At 42.5% G+C, this 17787-nt stretch overlaps 1 protein-coding gene across 6 annotated transcripts in view; it reads left to right on the forward strand.

Annotated features, from left to right (window-relative positions):
• The window catches only part of NQO2 (N-ribosyldihydronicotinamide:quinone dehydrogenase 2), a 53127-nt gene that overhangs the window by 34009 nt on the left and 1331 nt on the right, over positions 1 to 17787 (forward strand). Inside the window, exons 4-11 of one of the 6 annotated variants that reach the window (XM_087762500.1) lie at positions 1134 to 1318; positions 4990 to 5172; positions 5686 to 5745; positions 7390 to 7554; positions 9059 to 9189; positions 11344 to 11457; positions 12854 to 12955; positions 14105 to 14551. In XM_087762500.1, the coding sequence (XP_087618626.1) occupies positions 5739 to 5745; positions 7390 to 7554; positions 9059 to 9189; positions 11344 to 11457; positions 12854 to 12955; positions 14105 to 14278 (693 nt within the window). In that variant the 5' untranslated portion in view covers positions 1134 to 1318; positions 4990 to 5172; positions 5686 to 5738 and the 3' untranslated portion in view covers positions 14279 to 14551. Of the gene's footprint in view, positions 1 to 1133; positions 1319 to 2840; positions 5173 to 5324; positions 5344 to 5401; positions 5452 to 5685; positions 5746 to 7389; positions 7555 to 9058; positions 9190 to 11343; positions 11458 to 12853; positions 12956 to 14104; positions 14552 to 17787 lie in introns of those variants that run through there. The other 5 variants (XM_009475459.2, XM_087762510.1, XM_087762512.1 and 2 more) reach the window with 5 other exon arrangements.

Here is a 17787-nt window from a genome sequence, read left to right on the forward strand (position 1 = left end):
AGAGGGATGGAACACCTCTTCGATGAGGAAAGGCTGAGAGAGCTGGGGTTGTTCAGCCTGGAGAAGAGAAGGCTGCGGGGAGGCCTACCTCACTGCAGCCTTTCAATACTTAAAGGGGGCCTACAAGACAGATGGGGATAGTCTTTTTAGCAAGGCCTGCTGCAACAGGACAAGGGGTGATGGTTTTAAACTAAAGGAGGGTAGATTTAAAGTGAACACAAGGAAAAAATTTTTCACAATGAGGGTGGTGAAACACTGGAACGGGTTGCCCAGAGAGGTGGTAGATGCTCCATCCTTGGACACATTCAAGGCCAGGCTGGATGGGGCTCTGAGCAACCTGATCTAGTTGAAGATGTTCCTGCACATTGCAGAGGGGATGGACTAGATGGCCTTTAAAGGTCCCTCCTATCCCAAAGCATTCTGTGATTCTGTGATCTTTCATATCTCAGTCTTGCTTTGTCACGTAAGGGTTATTCATCTGACTAAACTCCAAGCCTATGGAAGACATCCAATACAACACCCCTGGATGCATAGCGACAGAATTATCTGACCTGGGAACTAAAATATATCTTAAAAGATAAGGTTAATATCCAATGAAAATTCCTAAATTAAGGCCACTTGCTTGAGATTTCCAGGTGCAGTCCCTTAGGTTTCAGTTTAAATGTTTACCTTGACATAAACCACAGCTTCCTACTTATGACAACTTTCTCTTTTCCTTCAGTTAATGCTGTTAATGCATCCTTGTAGTAGGAATGAATGAGTCCTCAGAGGGAACTGTGACAAAACAACTAATTTTCTTTCTAGGCCAGATATCTAATAAAATTAAAAATAATAAAAAAAAAAAAGACAGACTTAAAATCATATAAATGACAGGCAAAAATGAGCTCCTGCTACCTTTCAAAACTTTCACCAAATCGATGCCTAACCTTAGGTAAAGAGAGCACAGGCTTTTCTTTTACAGCATAGTAGGGGCTGTGTATGCCCCCATCTGCTGTTGCATGTTAAAGGTTTCAGCAATGCTTGACACAAGGACTGGAGCCTTCATGTTCCAAGGTCATCCCCGTGCCTAAGTGACAAAATCATGCCTGCATTCTCTCTTTTCCTTCACCGAAACCCAAAATATTTTTCTGCAGTGAAACACCTTCAACAGAAACCGATGATGTACTCACTCCAGAATAGCCTGCGGTTTGATGTGGGGGTCACTCTCTAAGAACGGGTGTTTGGTTTCCCTCAAGCTGAAGACAGAATTAAATACAGCTCTTGAACTTCCTAAATAAGTGGTCGAATAAGCAAATATTGCAACTGTATAAGAAAAGAGGTATGTCTGCCCTCCTCAGCTATGTGCCCAACCCCCTGCCCCAATAAAATCAACAGAAAAACATGTTCCTTGATTAGTTTTTCAGAGGAAAAAAAAAGTTATTTATCTTCACTAGAGGGTTTGGGGCTACAAATCAAGAGTATAAGTATTTTAGACAACAGTAGAGAAGTGCACCTAGAATATATCTGAAGAACAGTGTTTAAGCTACCAACTTGTGCCAAATTCCTCCTACAGGTGAGTCATTCACAGAACATGAGGGTTGTTTCTAACCTGTATGGGAACTAAGACTAGCACAGTGTTCTGGATGCCACTCAGGAGGCCAGGCAATTAAAAGTTATTTTTAGTCTCTGTGAATCTTAAGAGATGCCTATGGGAGACAAACCAACCAATGTGGCCTCACATTTAAAATAAAGGGCTCTGAGCTGACTACCACCACACAGGAGTAAAACCTGCTGATTATGACAGATAATTCCCCACAGACATCAGCTCAACACTCAGTAGCACTCAAAAAAAAAAAAATTTACAGTAGGAATTATTAGGACCACAGCGCAGAAAATCATTACACCACCGGATAAATCCAAGGTGCATCCATACTGTGAATACTATACGTAGATCTGGTTCCCTCACTTCAAGAATTGATAGAGCAGAACTGGAAGAGGGCAGAGAAGAGCACTGGGAAGGACTGAAAGTGCAGAACAGTTTCTAAACAAAAACCCCCTGAAGAACACTCTTCAGTCCAGAGAAGAGGTGACTCAGGAGGCACATGGTGCAGGTCCACAAAATCACCAACGGACAGAGGGGGATGAGCAGGGACTGATTCTTCACTGTCACTCCCAGTACAAGAACTAAGGGGCATCAAATGAAGCTGAGAGGAACCAGATGCCAAGCAAAAAAAAAAAAAAAAAGAAAAAAAAAAAGGTTGTTTCTCACACAGCAGGAACCGAGTCTGCAGAAGTCCTTGCCAAGGACAGTGCATGTTTAAGGGCCTGGCATGGATTCACAGGGAGACTGGGAAAAGTGATTGAGGGAGAGTTAAACTGGAGGTTACTATATAAACAAACTACAACATGCCCAGGCCTGAGCTGAAGACAGCTGCAGGCTGAGAGCAGTGGGGTCAGTATCACACGTGCCTACCTGCTCTTGCTCTTCCCTAGGCATCTACTTGTGAGCAGGGTTGGAGACAGGATACTGGGTTGAACGGACCCTTGGTCTGAATCACTATCATAATTTTCATTTTCTTATGTTCTCTGTTTGTGTTAGAGAGATAAACAGTTCGTGTCAATTGAAAGCAAGAGAAACTGTAAATATCCAAACTTCCTATGAAGTATGGCTCACTCAGTCAATGCTCGTGAATGCCTGACAGTAACAGGAGAATTTTCTCCCAGTTTAGCCACAGCTACTCTTTTCATTGCTAATTAGCAATTAAGTCCTTAGACAGAAAAAATATTAATGGAAAAAAAAAACCCACCTTTTGTTATTGCAAAGAACTAGGGAGAGGGATATCAAATGCAATGGAGCAGGGGGGGGGAACCAGATAATAAGAAACATTCCCAACCTGGAAAATTAAAATCTCGGGGTGTTTGAGCTACTGCAACACTTTCCTGACTGCTAATTAACTTTAAAGGAGGCGGGGGAAGCAGGAGAGGGAGAAGGAGGCTACAAGAAACTTCACTCTGTCCCAAGCAGTTGCCCAAATAGCAAAAATAAATAGATTCCTGAAACTATGAAATTTGAATTTCATAAAGAACTCTCTGAAGAGCTCTCAAAAACTAATGGCTGCTCACAAGATTGGTAAGAAATTGCTGAATATGGCTGCTGAAATCCTTATAATGAGCCTTGGCCAAATACAAACATGAAAGGTTTTTTTTTTAATTTTGTAAAATTATTAGAGATCATTCTGACAATATTTGAGAGAAAGGTACTTTAGCATATATTAGGAATTAACACAGGAACTAATCCTGTAAACTTTTACAATCTTACTCAGAAATAGGGGGGGTGTCACCTCTACAGTGAAATCACTGCTGTCAATCTTATGTGGAGAAATATTTAATGATTTTATGCTCTTCAAATTCATAAACTCCTCAAGGCTGAGACTATAGCTTTCATTTGTCTAAAATCACAATGCATACCCACAGTGTTGCAGTGTTTTCCAGTTTTAAAAGCCTATTATTTACCAGTAGTAAAATAAAACATTTTTCCTCTCATACACCTGTGAAATATTTTAGCATAGGCATCTATCCATCTGATGCATCATTAATGTGTTCTCTGAAGTCCTTCCTCCATAAAATATACTGCCTTTTTAATACTGTTTTTATATTCAGGTAGACCTTTTCAAATGTTGCTAACATTAATAATAGATATGATAACAATATATATTGGGGAAGACAAAAATATTCTGTGCTCCAAGAGAAAAGAGGCCATTTACTTTATACATGTTATGCTCACTCTTTACATTAAACCTCCAAAAGAGACCAAGATAATTATGAGTCCAGGAGCTATGTCAAAAACCTGGGTGGGAATCCAGGAGTGTTTCTGATACTCCATGCCAGGATAAGACGGAGCATGCGTTGGCTCCCACCCAGCCCAGAAAAAGCTTGGGACACACGGGCTGGGCAACAGCCATCATTTGCTCTGACCAGGCTCCTGTAGCAGAAGATAAGGACAGGAAGGGAAACAGGACCCCAGAGGAGGCTGCATGCCGACAGAGACCCGGCCAATGCCTGGGTGATGTCCAGGCAGAAACAATTTCCAATGCAGGGTGAATGCTGAGGAAGAGAGCAGGAACAGGGAAAATAAAAAAAAGACCCCTTGGAAATACTCTAATATTCAGCAAGTTTTGCATGGAGAAAAGTTAGCATAAACAGTGTAATTTTTTTCCTTTACTGTTTCTGTGAGGTATCATATTAAATAGTCTATCAGATAACATTATGTAGGTACAGTATATAAACTCCTAGCATTTTTCCTTTAGTTTCCCATGGCTTACCATAAACAGACCTTATGCATGGGGGGAAAAATGAAGGAAAACACATACTTTTGGCTTGGTCATTGTATGGTCTATGAAAAACAACTCTAATAAAACAACAATAAATCTCAAAGTCTTTGGGCAACGTCCATTTCAGCTTCTTTCCTAGTTTTTGCCCAGTCTCCACAAAAGTGAATTCTACTTGCTAGCAGTATACAAATACCAACAGCCCTTAGCCGTTTAAACAGAGTGTTTTGTTGGAAGGTCTCGTTATTTCTGTTGCCAGAAGGGATGAAAAGACAAAAATAAGACATCCCCCCTGAGGGGAAGTAAACTTTAACTCAAATCTGGGTTTCTGGAGTCCTTGCCCAATTCTTTACCACGCTGCTTCCTGTATAACCAGGAGAGTGCAGCCGAGCAGGATTTGGGCTCGTGTTTTATACTCAACATATGTTGGTGAGTGACAGCTGTAGCCTTGCTTTCCGGCACTGTCACAGCCCATTTCCAGGCAGGGCTATCCCCAGTGCCTGCAGCACGGTGCGTGTCACCTTCGCCCTGGGAAGCTGGGGAAGATAGCTGAGAGGTGCGTGTCTCCCCCGATCCTGACAGCACAGAGGGCAGCGGGTGAAAAATGCAGATGGTGCAAGGTTTGCACAGAGCTGCAAGAGGACACAGCTCAGCTGTTTATTGCCCTGGGCTCTGGGCCCAGTCACTTGATTTCCGCCTCAGATTCTCCACACAAAAACCACGACTGACGGCACTCGGCCCTTGGTCGATGGGTGAGGGCTCACCGAATGCTTCAGGGAGACGGAGGGGTACCCATCGGTGAGCCGCCCCCGCTCCCCTCCAGCGGCACTTGGGGATGAGCAGCAGCCGTTATACAGCAACGCCAGTAAGTATGCGATACACTGTGTGTATTAGTAATAGTTATCACGTGTAGCAAGTAACAGCGGCGGCTGACGCGCACGTAACGGGTGCGATCTCTCTAACGGAGCGGCAGCAGCAGAGGGAGGGCTGCTCCCAGCCCCGCCGCCGCAGGGCTACGCTGGGCCGCGGGCAGCAGGTTAAAGCACCCACGGCCTGCGCTGGGGCCCGGAGTCGTTTTGAAACCGGTTTCTGGAGGGGAGCACGAAAACCAGGAGCAGCGACCAGCTCTTTCTCTGGGGAGGCGGTGCGAGCCGTGGGGTTCAGTTCCGGGGTGAAGCGGGTGTGCGAGAGCCGCTCGGCGCCAGTCTGGCTCGGTGCTCCTGGCCGGGAGCTGGGGGAAGTCGAGTGTGCGGCGGCGTGCGGAGCCGCACGCCGCCGCACACTCGGCTTCCCCCAGCTCCTTCGTATCCTACTGAAACAGTGATTTTCCCTGTAGCTTTTCCTCATGTTTCTCACGTAAGGAAATTTGTTATTTGAGTCCACAGGCCATATCGGATTCCCAAGACAGAAGCTACCCAGTGCTTCCAGAAAATGGCAGGTAAGAACAAATACTAATGAAAATGCCGTTCGCCTCAGGCCTGGGCATGCTGATGTGTGGCATATCTGTAATGTTTAGTTGGGATACTAAGGTATTACTTTTTCAAATGGCTGAAATTACTTCAGTAAGTGATGCCTTTGAAAACTCCAGTCTCTCTGAACACTGTGCCCGAGTGCCCTCAGCTCCCCTGACATGGAAGCAAACCAGCAGCTTGCAGAATTAATCTTACCGCATCTGTGAGCTTGTATCATCTCCAGCCGCTGAACTACCTGTTTGCCGAGAGTCAGCAGGAGCAGCAGAGAGGTAACTGCCCTTGATATTCCAGAATGAGTTATGGAGCAGGGGTTTAAATAGTTTATACACATGTTAAATTTATGGTAGCGTTTGACCACAAATTTTAATAGTCTTTCGGCAAAGCTATTGTTTCATGGACACTATGTACATTGGAGAAATAATCACCCCTTATAATTTAGGTTAAAAATGAGGTATTGTTTCTTCAAGCATTCAGCCTGGGTGCTGTTAATTATCCCTGACACCTTAAACTTACCTGCCATCCTGGTGGTGCTCTGGGCCGTACAGCTTCTGCATCCCCTGGAGAAACTGAACTCGGGAGATGTCTGACTTTTTGTGCTGGCAGTTAGGAAGCAACAGCTGCATGTTTTGCAGATCCAGTCATTTTCAATAGTCCCTGGAAATTTCCCTCTCTGCAGTGTTTATGTATAAACAATGACTACCCCATGAAAGTATTTCACCTGTCCCTTGTGTTCAGCGATGAATGATTTTTTTTAGAGAATGATTAAAATTGAATGGCCTATGTACAATAAAATTTTGAACAAGTAAGGTATGATACACCTTGTTACATCAGTTTAAGAAGCTCCATCCCTACGTATCCATCTTGCCACTCAGCTTACTTCAAATCCACTTTGTCAGCAGTTTGAGATACACTGAACAGCTCACTCTGATATCTAAGAAAAAAATCACGTCACTTTCTGTTGAAGTTGCTGTGATGGTGCTGAAGTGGGATAGTGACATCTTATACATCTACCCCGATGTTGTCACTTGCGCAGCACTGAACTGGAGATGAGGGGATCCCACATTGCAGTAGGAAGATGCTCTGAGCTCTCAGAAGTTGTTTCCACAACATTTTGGGGGAATCTAAGCTGGCACTGCTTTGATCGCAGCACGCCCCTCACACTTGCGCTGCAGCTCATCTGACCCAGCGTAGGGAGCTAAACCAGCAGACAGCTTTTTTTTTTTTTTTCTGTTGTTGGGTGAGTTTTGGGGGGGGGCAGTGGAATCAAATAAACACAAATGCTGACTCAAGAGGAGGGACCGGGTTGTGCTGATGCAGGGCAGCGTGACCTGCTATGGAAATGCACCCACTGTCCACCGAGTTCCACCTGGGAAAGCCCAGTGTAGCACAAAATTGCTGGGTTGAGGGCATTCACTGATTAGTTCCTCATGAGTCACTCATTGCTGCCAAGCAGGAGTCAAATTCTGCCACTGTCATTCTATTTTCACTAGTTTTGTGCCGCTTGGAAAACACACTGTAGAAAAATGAAGGACCAGGGCCTGGCTCCACAAACTGTTTTGTATCTGCCTCCTAGACTCAAAGGTATCTTCTGGTTTTCTTTCTGCCTCCAGGGAGAAAAGTCCTGATAGTCTATGCACATCAAGAGCCCAAGTCCTTGAATGGATCTTTGAAGAGGGTTGCTGTGGAAGAATTGAGCAAGCAGGGCTGCAGTGTCACAGTGTCTGATTTATATGCAATGCAGTTCGAGCCAAGAGCAACAAGAAATGACATTGTTGGTGAGACTAGCCAAAATACACTTTTTTCAACAATAACGATGAGACAAACTTTCACCTTGTCTATCCTGCTGCATTAACAATCCAGAACCATGCTGTTAGGCGCACTCCGAAAAAAAATTGCTATTATTTTGTACAAATATCCCTCAACTAACAAGACCCAGCTTTTTATTTTCTATCAGCATTGACCAAGAAATGTCAGCGTAGGAAACCAACAGGTATCATCTTTATTTAAATAAATCTGATCACTAGAAATGGCCCCTCAATCAGAAAAATGAAATGGCTGTATATACAGATTTGTAAAACAGTGTTTTGCCTTCAGACTAAAGTGAATGAGGGAAAATATTATTTTTACAGTATTTGCAATCAACTGCAGAGACATTCTAAGAACCACCTTCTCTTAGCAAACAAGATTACAAATGCTTTCTGCAAGTTAGCTCCAGGCACTTAAGTTCTTGGGCTTTTGAGTTGTCTTGGCACCTCCTGACTACCTTGGTAGTATATGATTACTAAAAATGACTAGATGATGCAGTTAAGACTTGAGAAAAACAGTGATGCTCTTGTTAGGCTTATGTGATATTTTCCCTGTGTTCTTACTAGCATTTAGGCCCAGTATTTTTCCAGGTTAGGAAACACAAAGCAATAACATAATCTGCGACAGCTGAAACGCTTTCTTTAAAACGAGAATCAAAAAGAAATAGCAGAAATTCAGTGCAAGCACTGGCAAAAACAAGAAAAAAACTTATTAATGACCAGACACAAACATTTCTAAAAGTCCACTGCTGAATATGAATCTTATCTCATAGTGACATTACTGCAAGGGAAAAATGCATTAGCACGTGTCCACAATCACTCTCTGAAGTCCATTTCTCATGGGTGAGAAATGCCTTCAGATACCGTTGTATGACGTGCTAGAGTTTCGTTCACGAGGCAACTGCCTCTCGCTTCTGCTAGAGATTGATGACCTACTAGTTGAATCAGCAGAATGAATGTATATGTCTGATTCAGACATACTTGAATCAGCTCACCCAACTGTAGTGGAGTCAGCAGAGCCGGCCAATACGGGTTCCCCAGCCCCTGCTAAGTTTCCTGGTTACGGAGGCTGAAAAGCAGCTATATAGTGCTTGTGACTGCGTGGTGGTTTCAGTAATCCCTAATGCAGAGGCAGACCAATTAGCAAAATTCTCTTAAATCCTCTTAAATCATCCACCTGCATCACCAGAGTCTTGAGGCAAGCTTGGGTCCTCTTATTGCACTTCATATGTTGCTATAGAAAGGTAGAAGTTTTAGTACTCCGGGACACTACTTTCCTCTCCAGTTTAAAATCAAATCACCATCAGCTGTGATGATGCTGAATATCCACCGAAAAAAAAAAAAAAGAAGGAAGTGGGAAAAAATGGAAAGCAGTAACTCAATTTAGAACTGTAGACTGCAACCTGTATTTAATTCGTATCTGACTGTGATGCTAGAAACAGGGCAAGAAATGACTGTGCACTTCTACCCACAGGTTGCTTGCACAACTCAGAAGAGTTCAACTATGGCGTGGAGGCATGGGAAGCTTACAAGAGAGGAGGTTTGTCCAATGATCTGATTGAAGAGCAAAAGAAGGTGCAGGAAGCAGACTTAATGATTTTTCAGGTCATTATTTTAAATTTTATTAAAAGACTGAAGTTGTAATGTACGGGGTTGAACAAAAGAAAAGCAATAGTAAATGAGAAGATTATAGATTTTATTAGGAACATTGAATCTACCCAGAATAAAAAAGAGGTAGTAGCTCTGCCATCAACACAAAACAGTCTGTATCCAGCGTAGCAATTTTCAGGTGTCAGGTTTTTCTGATAGGATGTGGATTTTAGAAAATATCAAGAATACCAGATCATGTGTAAGCATTATTCATGCTAGCACAGTATGAATTTTCCACACAAACAACGGCTCCACACTGGCATTTTTGAGGAGTAGGAAGACATCTGAAAATACCTGAGTAAAATTCACAGCAGTGCTTCACTTAAAAATTAATATTCAAAAGTAGTCTGATTGCATCGGTTTTGTGAAGACTGGTCCTCACACTACCTGAACTCCAAATTGACTGCATTGAGCAACTCGGACCAGAAAGTACTGAGTGCAAAACAATACTGTAATTCCCAACATGAGAATTGTGCCGTGCTATCAGGCAGCCCAATACAATCCCTTTGTCTTGGAGCTCACGCAAAGCAAACACAGATCTACACACAGAAATGTGCGTAAGGGCTTAAGGCAGCCCCGCCAAGTTACAGGTTCAGGATATGGTAACAAGACACCAGACCAACAACTTTAGGAATAAACACTTTATATCTAAGTAATGGTACAGTAACAAATACAGATCAGCAGCACAATTATCCAGGTTGAAACAACAGCAAATCCAGTAGTTCACCAACACTGGGCCAAACTTAATATTTGGATGCACAAAGACATAGGTGACCACGGGTGTCAGGCAGGCTGGCAGAAAGCAGGGCAAGGCTTATTTTCTGGGCGAGCAGCTGGGAGCAGCCAGCAGGCTCGGGGAATTTGGACTTCCCTGACCGGACTGTCCTCATTTATTGCTGAGTTGCAGAAGCACTATCTGGACTTGCTAACGCATCGTTACACCCCATCTCCGTCCCGCACTGTGCCAGCTCTGTCCTCAGTGTCTCCAAGTCCCAGAAGTACTGTATAAGGCAATACTAACCTTATATTTCTTTGTGTGCCTGTTGGCCTTAGGCATAGCCTATATATTTTCCACTGTCCGATTCTAGATGAAATTTAGGGTGTGACCATATCTCAATTAAGCATTTCACTGTAAGTCTTCATCATTTTTACACTATTGCTTCTGAGATAAGTGTAGTAAAACATCCCCTGAAGGAAGTGGTTGCTTTCTACTTTCTGTCTGTAGAATGCTCTGAAGAGTTGAGTATGTTCTGGTGCAGTAAAAAAAAAGAAAGAAAAAAAGCCTCTGAAAGACACCAAAAAATAATTTAAAATTTACTGCAGACTAAACTCACCACTTCTAGAGATAGTAGTGATTGCCCAGTTTCCACATTGTCTCAAATTAAGCCACATGGGGTTAAGCTTTTACAGAATTTCTTCTGTACTGCAGCATGTTAAAAGGTTTAGGGATAGCGATGCATCCTAGAATAAGAGTCCATAAAGCATGCAAGATAATGCAAATAAGACATGATAGCTTTAGGCTGTAGTCCCCTGGGCTGACTGGAGGATCTAGAAACAGAGGGTCCCTACTGTTAAAGAAGATGTTTTCTTCTCAGTAAAGCGATTCAGGGTCATCATATCAGCAGGGTGTGAAAGTAAGCCTCCCTTAAGATCCCATGGCATTTGTCAGCAGGCTGTCAGATCAGAACTGATCACCAGATGTCAGTCCTGGTAATGAGGCTCTCTGTGCATTTTGGCCACATTCTCCATTAGATCGTATGTTCCTCTTGCATTTCAGCAATAGGAGATGCAACTCTGTACAGTCTTAAGTTTAAATTAAATGGCACCTTCCTGCTTCATCATATTCCAACTTTAATTTGTGTGGAAGCCCTCACATTCACCATGGTGTTAGTGTGCTATAGATGCTCAGGTGTGTACCTGAGACTACTACAAACAGAAAGCGCCTCAGGTATTTTTGCCAAGCATAGTTATCGCCTCTCCTGATAGAGAGCTGGAAGAAGGCATGTACAAGATCTGAACAGATTAAATAGAATAGGATTTGGCCTGTAGACCAGGCCTAAGGGTGGCTCAGACCCTCTGTGCTAACAATGTAATTTACTTTTTGCCTAGTTTCCCTTGTATTGGTTCAGCATGCCAGCAATCATGAAGGGCTGGATGGACAGAGTCTTGGTCCAAGGATTTGCTCATGAATTTCCAAACTGTTATGATTCTGGTTTGCTCAAGGTAAGTTTTTGAGATTGTTTTATTAAGATCAAGATTTGCAAAATTCTCTTGAGAGTATTGGTCTTTCTTTTCCATTATATTTGTTCAAAGTTCTCACTTTACACTCTCCTGAAATAATGCTTGGTAACATGTTGAGTAACTTTCTGGCTTGTTAAAACTGTCTGAAATGTAGTACAATAAGGAGAATGAGGTGGTTCCTAAAGATTCTTCTAGAGATTTTTAGTTGGCCTGCAAAACGGGCTTTGTAATTTGGTAGGTGTATCAGAGTGCACTGGGATGGCATATGGCTTGCAAACAGTTTAAATCAATCCATTTCCTAAAACTGTAGTCTTTGTCATTCTTCCCACCACTGTAGGACTGCACAAATCTGTAACAAGTGACATACTAGAAGAGGTGACAAGATCCTGTTCTGGGATTAGGTGTCAAAGGTTGGAATTAAACTATAAAACTTAATCAGAAACCTGAAATACCCAGTGTGCGAGCCTCTGTCCCAACTATCTCCTTTCAACGTTTTCTTCTCTGTAGCTTATCAATTAGGCAAGATAAGTATCTCTAGATGACAATTCATAAATTTTTAATTCTCCATGGCACTGGGAATATCCCTGGAAAACTCTGACCCACTATGTGATGGATCTTACTTGGTAACAACTGCAGCATCCAGAAACAACCAATATTAGTTTCACATTTACGTTTGCTGCATATTAATCTCTGTAATTTCTGATCTTCTTAACAATTCCAAGCATATCAGTTTATTCAAATTTCAGAAATGGCTGCCTCGCTGAGATGAATAGGAGTAATCCCCAGTGATCATAGCTGCATGCAGGCTCAAGGCAGTTTGGATACAGCACTGGAAAAATGTTACAATTACGGAAGCTAAAACTGAGAGGATAGAAGCTGAGCGCAAGCCCGTGGCTAATACCATAGTTACAGAAGCAGAAGAAACACAAGGGTTTAGAACAGCTGAGGTGTTCTCAAATTATTCCTTGGCAAGTGACAAGCAAGCCCAAGTTTGAAGGGAGACTGTAGCATTCAATTTCTGCATTCAGGAAGGACAGGAATAAAGATATTCTCAGTAACAGAGTGCTTTCCAGCCACAGTTTTCCAAACATTGCATGGGGGAGAACAAGGGTCAGCACTGCTTCAGACAAGGCTGTCAGACATAAAATTCCTCTTCTTTTTAACCTGTCTTTGCCCAAAGCCCTGACACATAGTCCACTGACTAGTTGTATGTCGTCAATCTGCCTCAGAGCTGCCACTACACATAAGGTCTAGGAAAGAAGAGGACACCACCTTCTCTAGAAATTTATGCTGTCCAAGTTCCCCTAAATATCTCTTGAACTATTCAGCCACTCTTCTTTAAACATGCCTAACTCAAGCGCTGCTTTCTTAATTCTAGAACAAATTAGCCCTGTTTTCTTTCACTACTGGAGGAAGCGAAGAGATGTACGCAAAAGGAGGTATCAGTGGTGATATTCGCTATCTCCTGTGGCCCATGCAGGTATAATATATGAATATTTGGTTGTTGTTTGCCTTAATTGTTATTATTCCAATTCTTTTTAACAGTTGTATTATTGTTTATTTTATATGAAATATAATATAAAGAATTAAGCTGTCAGTTCCAAGCATCTGCAGGTTATAAATTGGGCCCTAAAATCCCAAGACTACTTTAAAAGTCCACAGAGTTTTAAAGTTGTTTTGTGCCCCTTCCTCCAGATTGGAACCTGGAGAAAGCTTATACTGTCAGCCTTTTAAGTTTCCCTGGTGTTATAGGATTTCCTTTAGCCCTAGCATGCAGGATTTCTTTTCCCCCTAACTACCTGATTCATGTCAGATGCGGGGCAGGAGGGGAGTCACACGTTATCCTGGCATTGATGATCAGCCTAAGAAAATTAGCATGCCTTTTTTTATTGCTACCGTTTTATCAGAAGTAGCAAGCATGCTTTGAGAAATGTAGGTGGTAAGGCAAATTGTGCCAGCTGCTTCTTGATATATTACAATGGATGTGCTTAAATTCTTTGGTCTCCTACCCATTGCGATTACTAGCTGTCTGCCCTCATGAGGCTATCTAGCTGCAGAGCTTGCAAGTCAACATGACAAAGAATGTGAAACGCAACTGTGAATTCAGAAATACACAGAGGGAAAATGGCACGTTGAGCTGATTTGAAATGCACTAGCCTTCATTCAGGATCGTTTGGCTAAGCCAGAGGCAAAAGGTTAAAAAAATACTTAGAAGCGGATGAGAAGTACACTGCAGTTCAGGAACAACCTGTGGAGATTCAAACAGTACAATGAACTTTAGGCTGTCTCTGGTCCTTGCAAATTTAATAGCATACAGCAGCCGAAGAGAACAGTTCTGTGGGTTTAATAGCACTTAAAAATAAATCCCACAAAGCAGAATAAATGAAGTTGCCCTTATTTTTCAGCATATTGTATGTCATTCCGCGTAATGCCTAGCCTTCAACAGTGACTGCCAGGATAGGTAATGAACTTTTGCAATTTATTTCCCTTCTCCTGATAAATGCACAGGTTTAGAAAACTTGCCTTATATTGGGTCAGAGAAACAGTTTCAGATTTGAATCTTCCACATTCTTGAATTGAAAGTGAAAGACTATTTCCTGAGGCGTTTCTTTCTTTGCTTTGAGTCCAGCATGGAATCATGCACTTTTGTGGTGTCAAAGTCCTTGCACCTCACATCTGCTTCGCTCCGGAGTATGTCTCCGAGGAGAAGAGGAAGGAGATGCTGATCGCCTGGGCCCAGCGTCTGAAGACTCTTTGGAAGGAAGAACCCATAAACTGCTCTCCTGAGTGGTATTTCAAGTAATGTTCAGGTTCAAGACTACAGAGAGAAGATTTTTTTTCTCCATTCTTTTTGGTGCTTTATCTCAATATCTGAATGCTAATCTCCTAATTCAAATGTATTATAGGTATCTTGAGTACTACAGTTAGCAGCTTAACTGACAATATAGCATTTATCTTCATTGATTCCTGAGGGATTCTCTTCAATGATGGGTGCAAAACTCTTTGTGAAGAATTATCCTTGCTCATACCGTTGCCGCTTGTGAAACAATAAAGTATATTGCCAAGTTTATTTTAACACTTTCTGTACCAGCTGCCACTTTTTTTAATTTGTCAAGGAATATGTTTCCGATACTCAACCTTGTTATGGCCAGTCCTGTTCTTTTAAATGACAGCTCTACATTTGTGCCTTTGAGCTATGAAGCCAGATCATGACTAATGCAAAAGAATGTACAGATGCACAGTGACTTAGACAACTGGAAAGCCTTGTGGACAGCCTTAGGCTTTGCCACATATTTACAAAGCAACATGAAAGCTATAACAGATACCAGAAAAGGAAAAAACCAAATACAAATATCATGTAGCAGTATGTGCATGTATTGCCTTTCTTTATGGCACGTAGCTCCCATTTGTAAAGTATGTAGTTTCCTAAAATCAAAAGGAGCTCTCTATTTTTTTTGCCCTAAGTAGAGACAAAAAGGAATCCTATCTGTTTGCTGCCCCTTCACACCAGTCAGTATGAGTCTGGAGGGTTGGGTGCATCCCCTCCAGCATCAGTATAGATGAGCTTCCCTGGAGATCTCCAGTACCTGCACTCGGCGAGGCAGAACGCCTACCCAAAAAACCTGCAGGAGCGCTGTCTGTCTATGAGCCAGGATCACGGCACAAAATGACTGTCTGGCTCTTAACATCCGTGATTTTTACCTTGGACTTTAGCAGGATTATTTTTGTGCTTGAGAGCTGTTAACCCTTTTTGTGCACATGGCAAAGGGTGGATTTCTCGCTTAGCTACACAATTTCTTGCTTTGATCAGCTTACCCAACAGCTGGCTTTGCACTTTGATATTAGAAGAATGTGGTCTGAATAAGAAACAGTCTTCTGAGTCACTGTCAAATGACACTTAGGCCTCTGCATACAGAGCATGCATCTGCCACACATTCTTTGTAGCAGCCTTGTCATGCCCCGCCATTATGTTTCTTTAAGGGCGATTTGGACAATAAATGTGCTGAGCCCAGATTCTGGAGCAGCAGTGTAAGCTGATACACCAGACAGGGAATTGCTACCACAGGGGAAGTGTCACGTGTTCCTGGTTGTCACCATATGTAGTGAAGGGCCACCTCTAGCAGAGACAGACCCCTGAAAGCAGTGCTGCCCTAAGCTGTTGCAGATGTCAGCTTCAGTGCATATGAGTCAAAGTCTTCAGGTTACACAAGCAAGAAACTTGCTTTGGCTCAATAACTCCTGGACAGAAAACAGAAAGTGAAACAGAATAAAATGGGAAATGTTATACACAGAAGTTGTGGGGAAAGCAGATTCTTGCCTAAAAGACTTCAGGAAAACAACTTTAAGTTAACTGAAGAGAGACTGAAGGACAAATGCAAATATTAAAATCGTATAGCAAATATTAAAATTGTATAGCAGAGGAATCATCCTTATGTTCACTGTGTTCAGTTACCAGACTATTCAAGAAAGAAGGAAATGGATATGAAAGCAGAAGTTGCAACTGTCAAACCAAACGTTGCTGTATTGGATCAATCACAGAGCTTAGTGGGTTTAACTGTTAGATGAAGAATCTCAGACTGTCCTATATGATAAAGATACATTTCTTGACAGTATTTGGCAGATGCGTTCCAGCTCCTACACACATGGTAGCATTAAGTGCCTGTATTAGACGACTGGAGATTTGTAACATAAGTATACAAGAGTGGCTGTGCTAGGTCAGAACAAGGATCTGCCAGGCCCGATTTTTTTCTCCACAGTGGTTATAGGCCAGGAAGAGCAAGCACTTTCCCTGAATACTGTCCTGGGCTCCAACTATATTTAGTTTGGGGGATTTCCTGAGCTATATAGGTTTTCTCTATATTTACCAGGCCAAAGAGATCTCTACAGTGGATTTTGTTCAGTCTTCTCTTGCATTTATGCCAACTTGAAGCAGCCAATATTTTTTTTCAAAGTTCAGCAGGTCAACTTTTTCCTTGCACGAAGCATTGGAGCGGGAAAGGATCCCGGGGCAGGTGAAGCACCTGGTTCCCAGTAGCTTCGTTTGATTCCTCCCAGTCAACAGTAAATGATCAGTCCCATCCATTCTTTTACATGGCGCCTAGAGTTTTGTAGATGTGCGTCACCTCCCCTCCTAAATAATCTCCTTCCCAGGACATGGAGTCCTGTCCTGCTCAGTTGTTCTTCCAAGAGCAGGCATTGGCCTTTGGTCACCCTTGTTGCTCTCTTCTGAACTCCTCCAGTCTCACTATGCTGTTACTGAGAAGAGGGGACCAAAAGTGCATAGAGTCAACTCTGTGACTCTTAGATTCGTATGACTTTCTCTGCTCCTTTCCTAATAATCTCTGACATACGAGTTGCTTTAGCTAATGTTTTCATCTGTTGTAACCCTAGATCTTGTCCATCAGTGGTAATGGTCAGCTCAGGGGCCATTATTTTATACATCAATTTAGGGTAATTTTTTTTTTCCTCGTGCACCCCTTTACATAACTTGAATTTCACTTCCCATCTTATTGCCCAGCCACTCAACCATTTTTCCAGAACTCTTGACAATCTGCTTTTCTTGTCCCACCTCCTCTGAGTGTATCATCAGCAAATTTTCTCAACCTCATTGCTCATATCCCTTTCCAGATCATATTCAACAGCTCAGTTCCCTGCACTTGTAACATCCTTCTGTTCTGAGAGCTGACCATTCACTATTGCCATCTTTGCCCTATCTTTTAAACACATTTCCATGCCACAACCTTCTTTCTTACCCCCTACTTGCTTAGTTTCCTTAAAAAAAGAAGATGGATACAAAACTTTGTCAAAAGCCTCTTGGACATGCAAGTAGACTATAGCAGCCAGATCACCATTCTCCACATGCTTTGCCTCCTCCCAAAGCAAATTCTCCAGGAATATCATTCCAATTTGAAAGCCACTGTACAAGGGTGTGTATGACAGGGGGAATCTAAGAACCACGATTCAACCATAACTTTCCGCAGTCAATCTCAGTCCTCGTCTGTGTAGTCTATTCTCATACAGAAATTGTTCCACGTGCCTCATAATTCTTGTCGCTTTCCTTTATTTCGTGTCTAGCTATCCTATATCTGTTCAGAGAAGAGGTAATCAGAGCTGTGAGCTGTATCTCGGCTGTGGACACGTAACAGATTAAACCGCATTTGCTGAGGGGTGCTGCTCTTGCAATGCTTTGGAAGCCAGTCAACTGTGCAGTGACAGTGGGTGCTGAGCCAAGAGTTAATGTCCTTGTCCTGACATGTTTTCAGTGCCTGCTATACAGCAGACTGTGCGGGGGCGCATGCATGTTCTGGCACA

This window comes from Nipponia nippon, unplaced genomic scaffold (genome assembly GCF_047370975.1).
Source record: "Nipponia nippon isolate SJK-2023a ecotype South Korea unplaced genomic scaffold, ASM4737097v1 scaffold_1, whole genome shotgun sequence".
NCBI lineage: Eukaryota > Metazoa > Chordata > Aves > Pelecaniformes > Threskiornithidae > Nipponia > Nipponia nippon.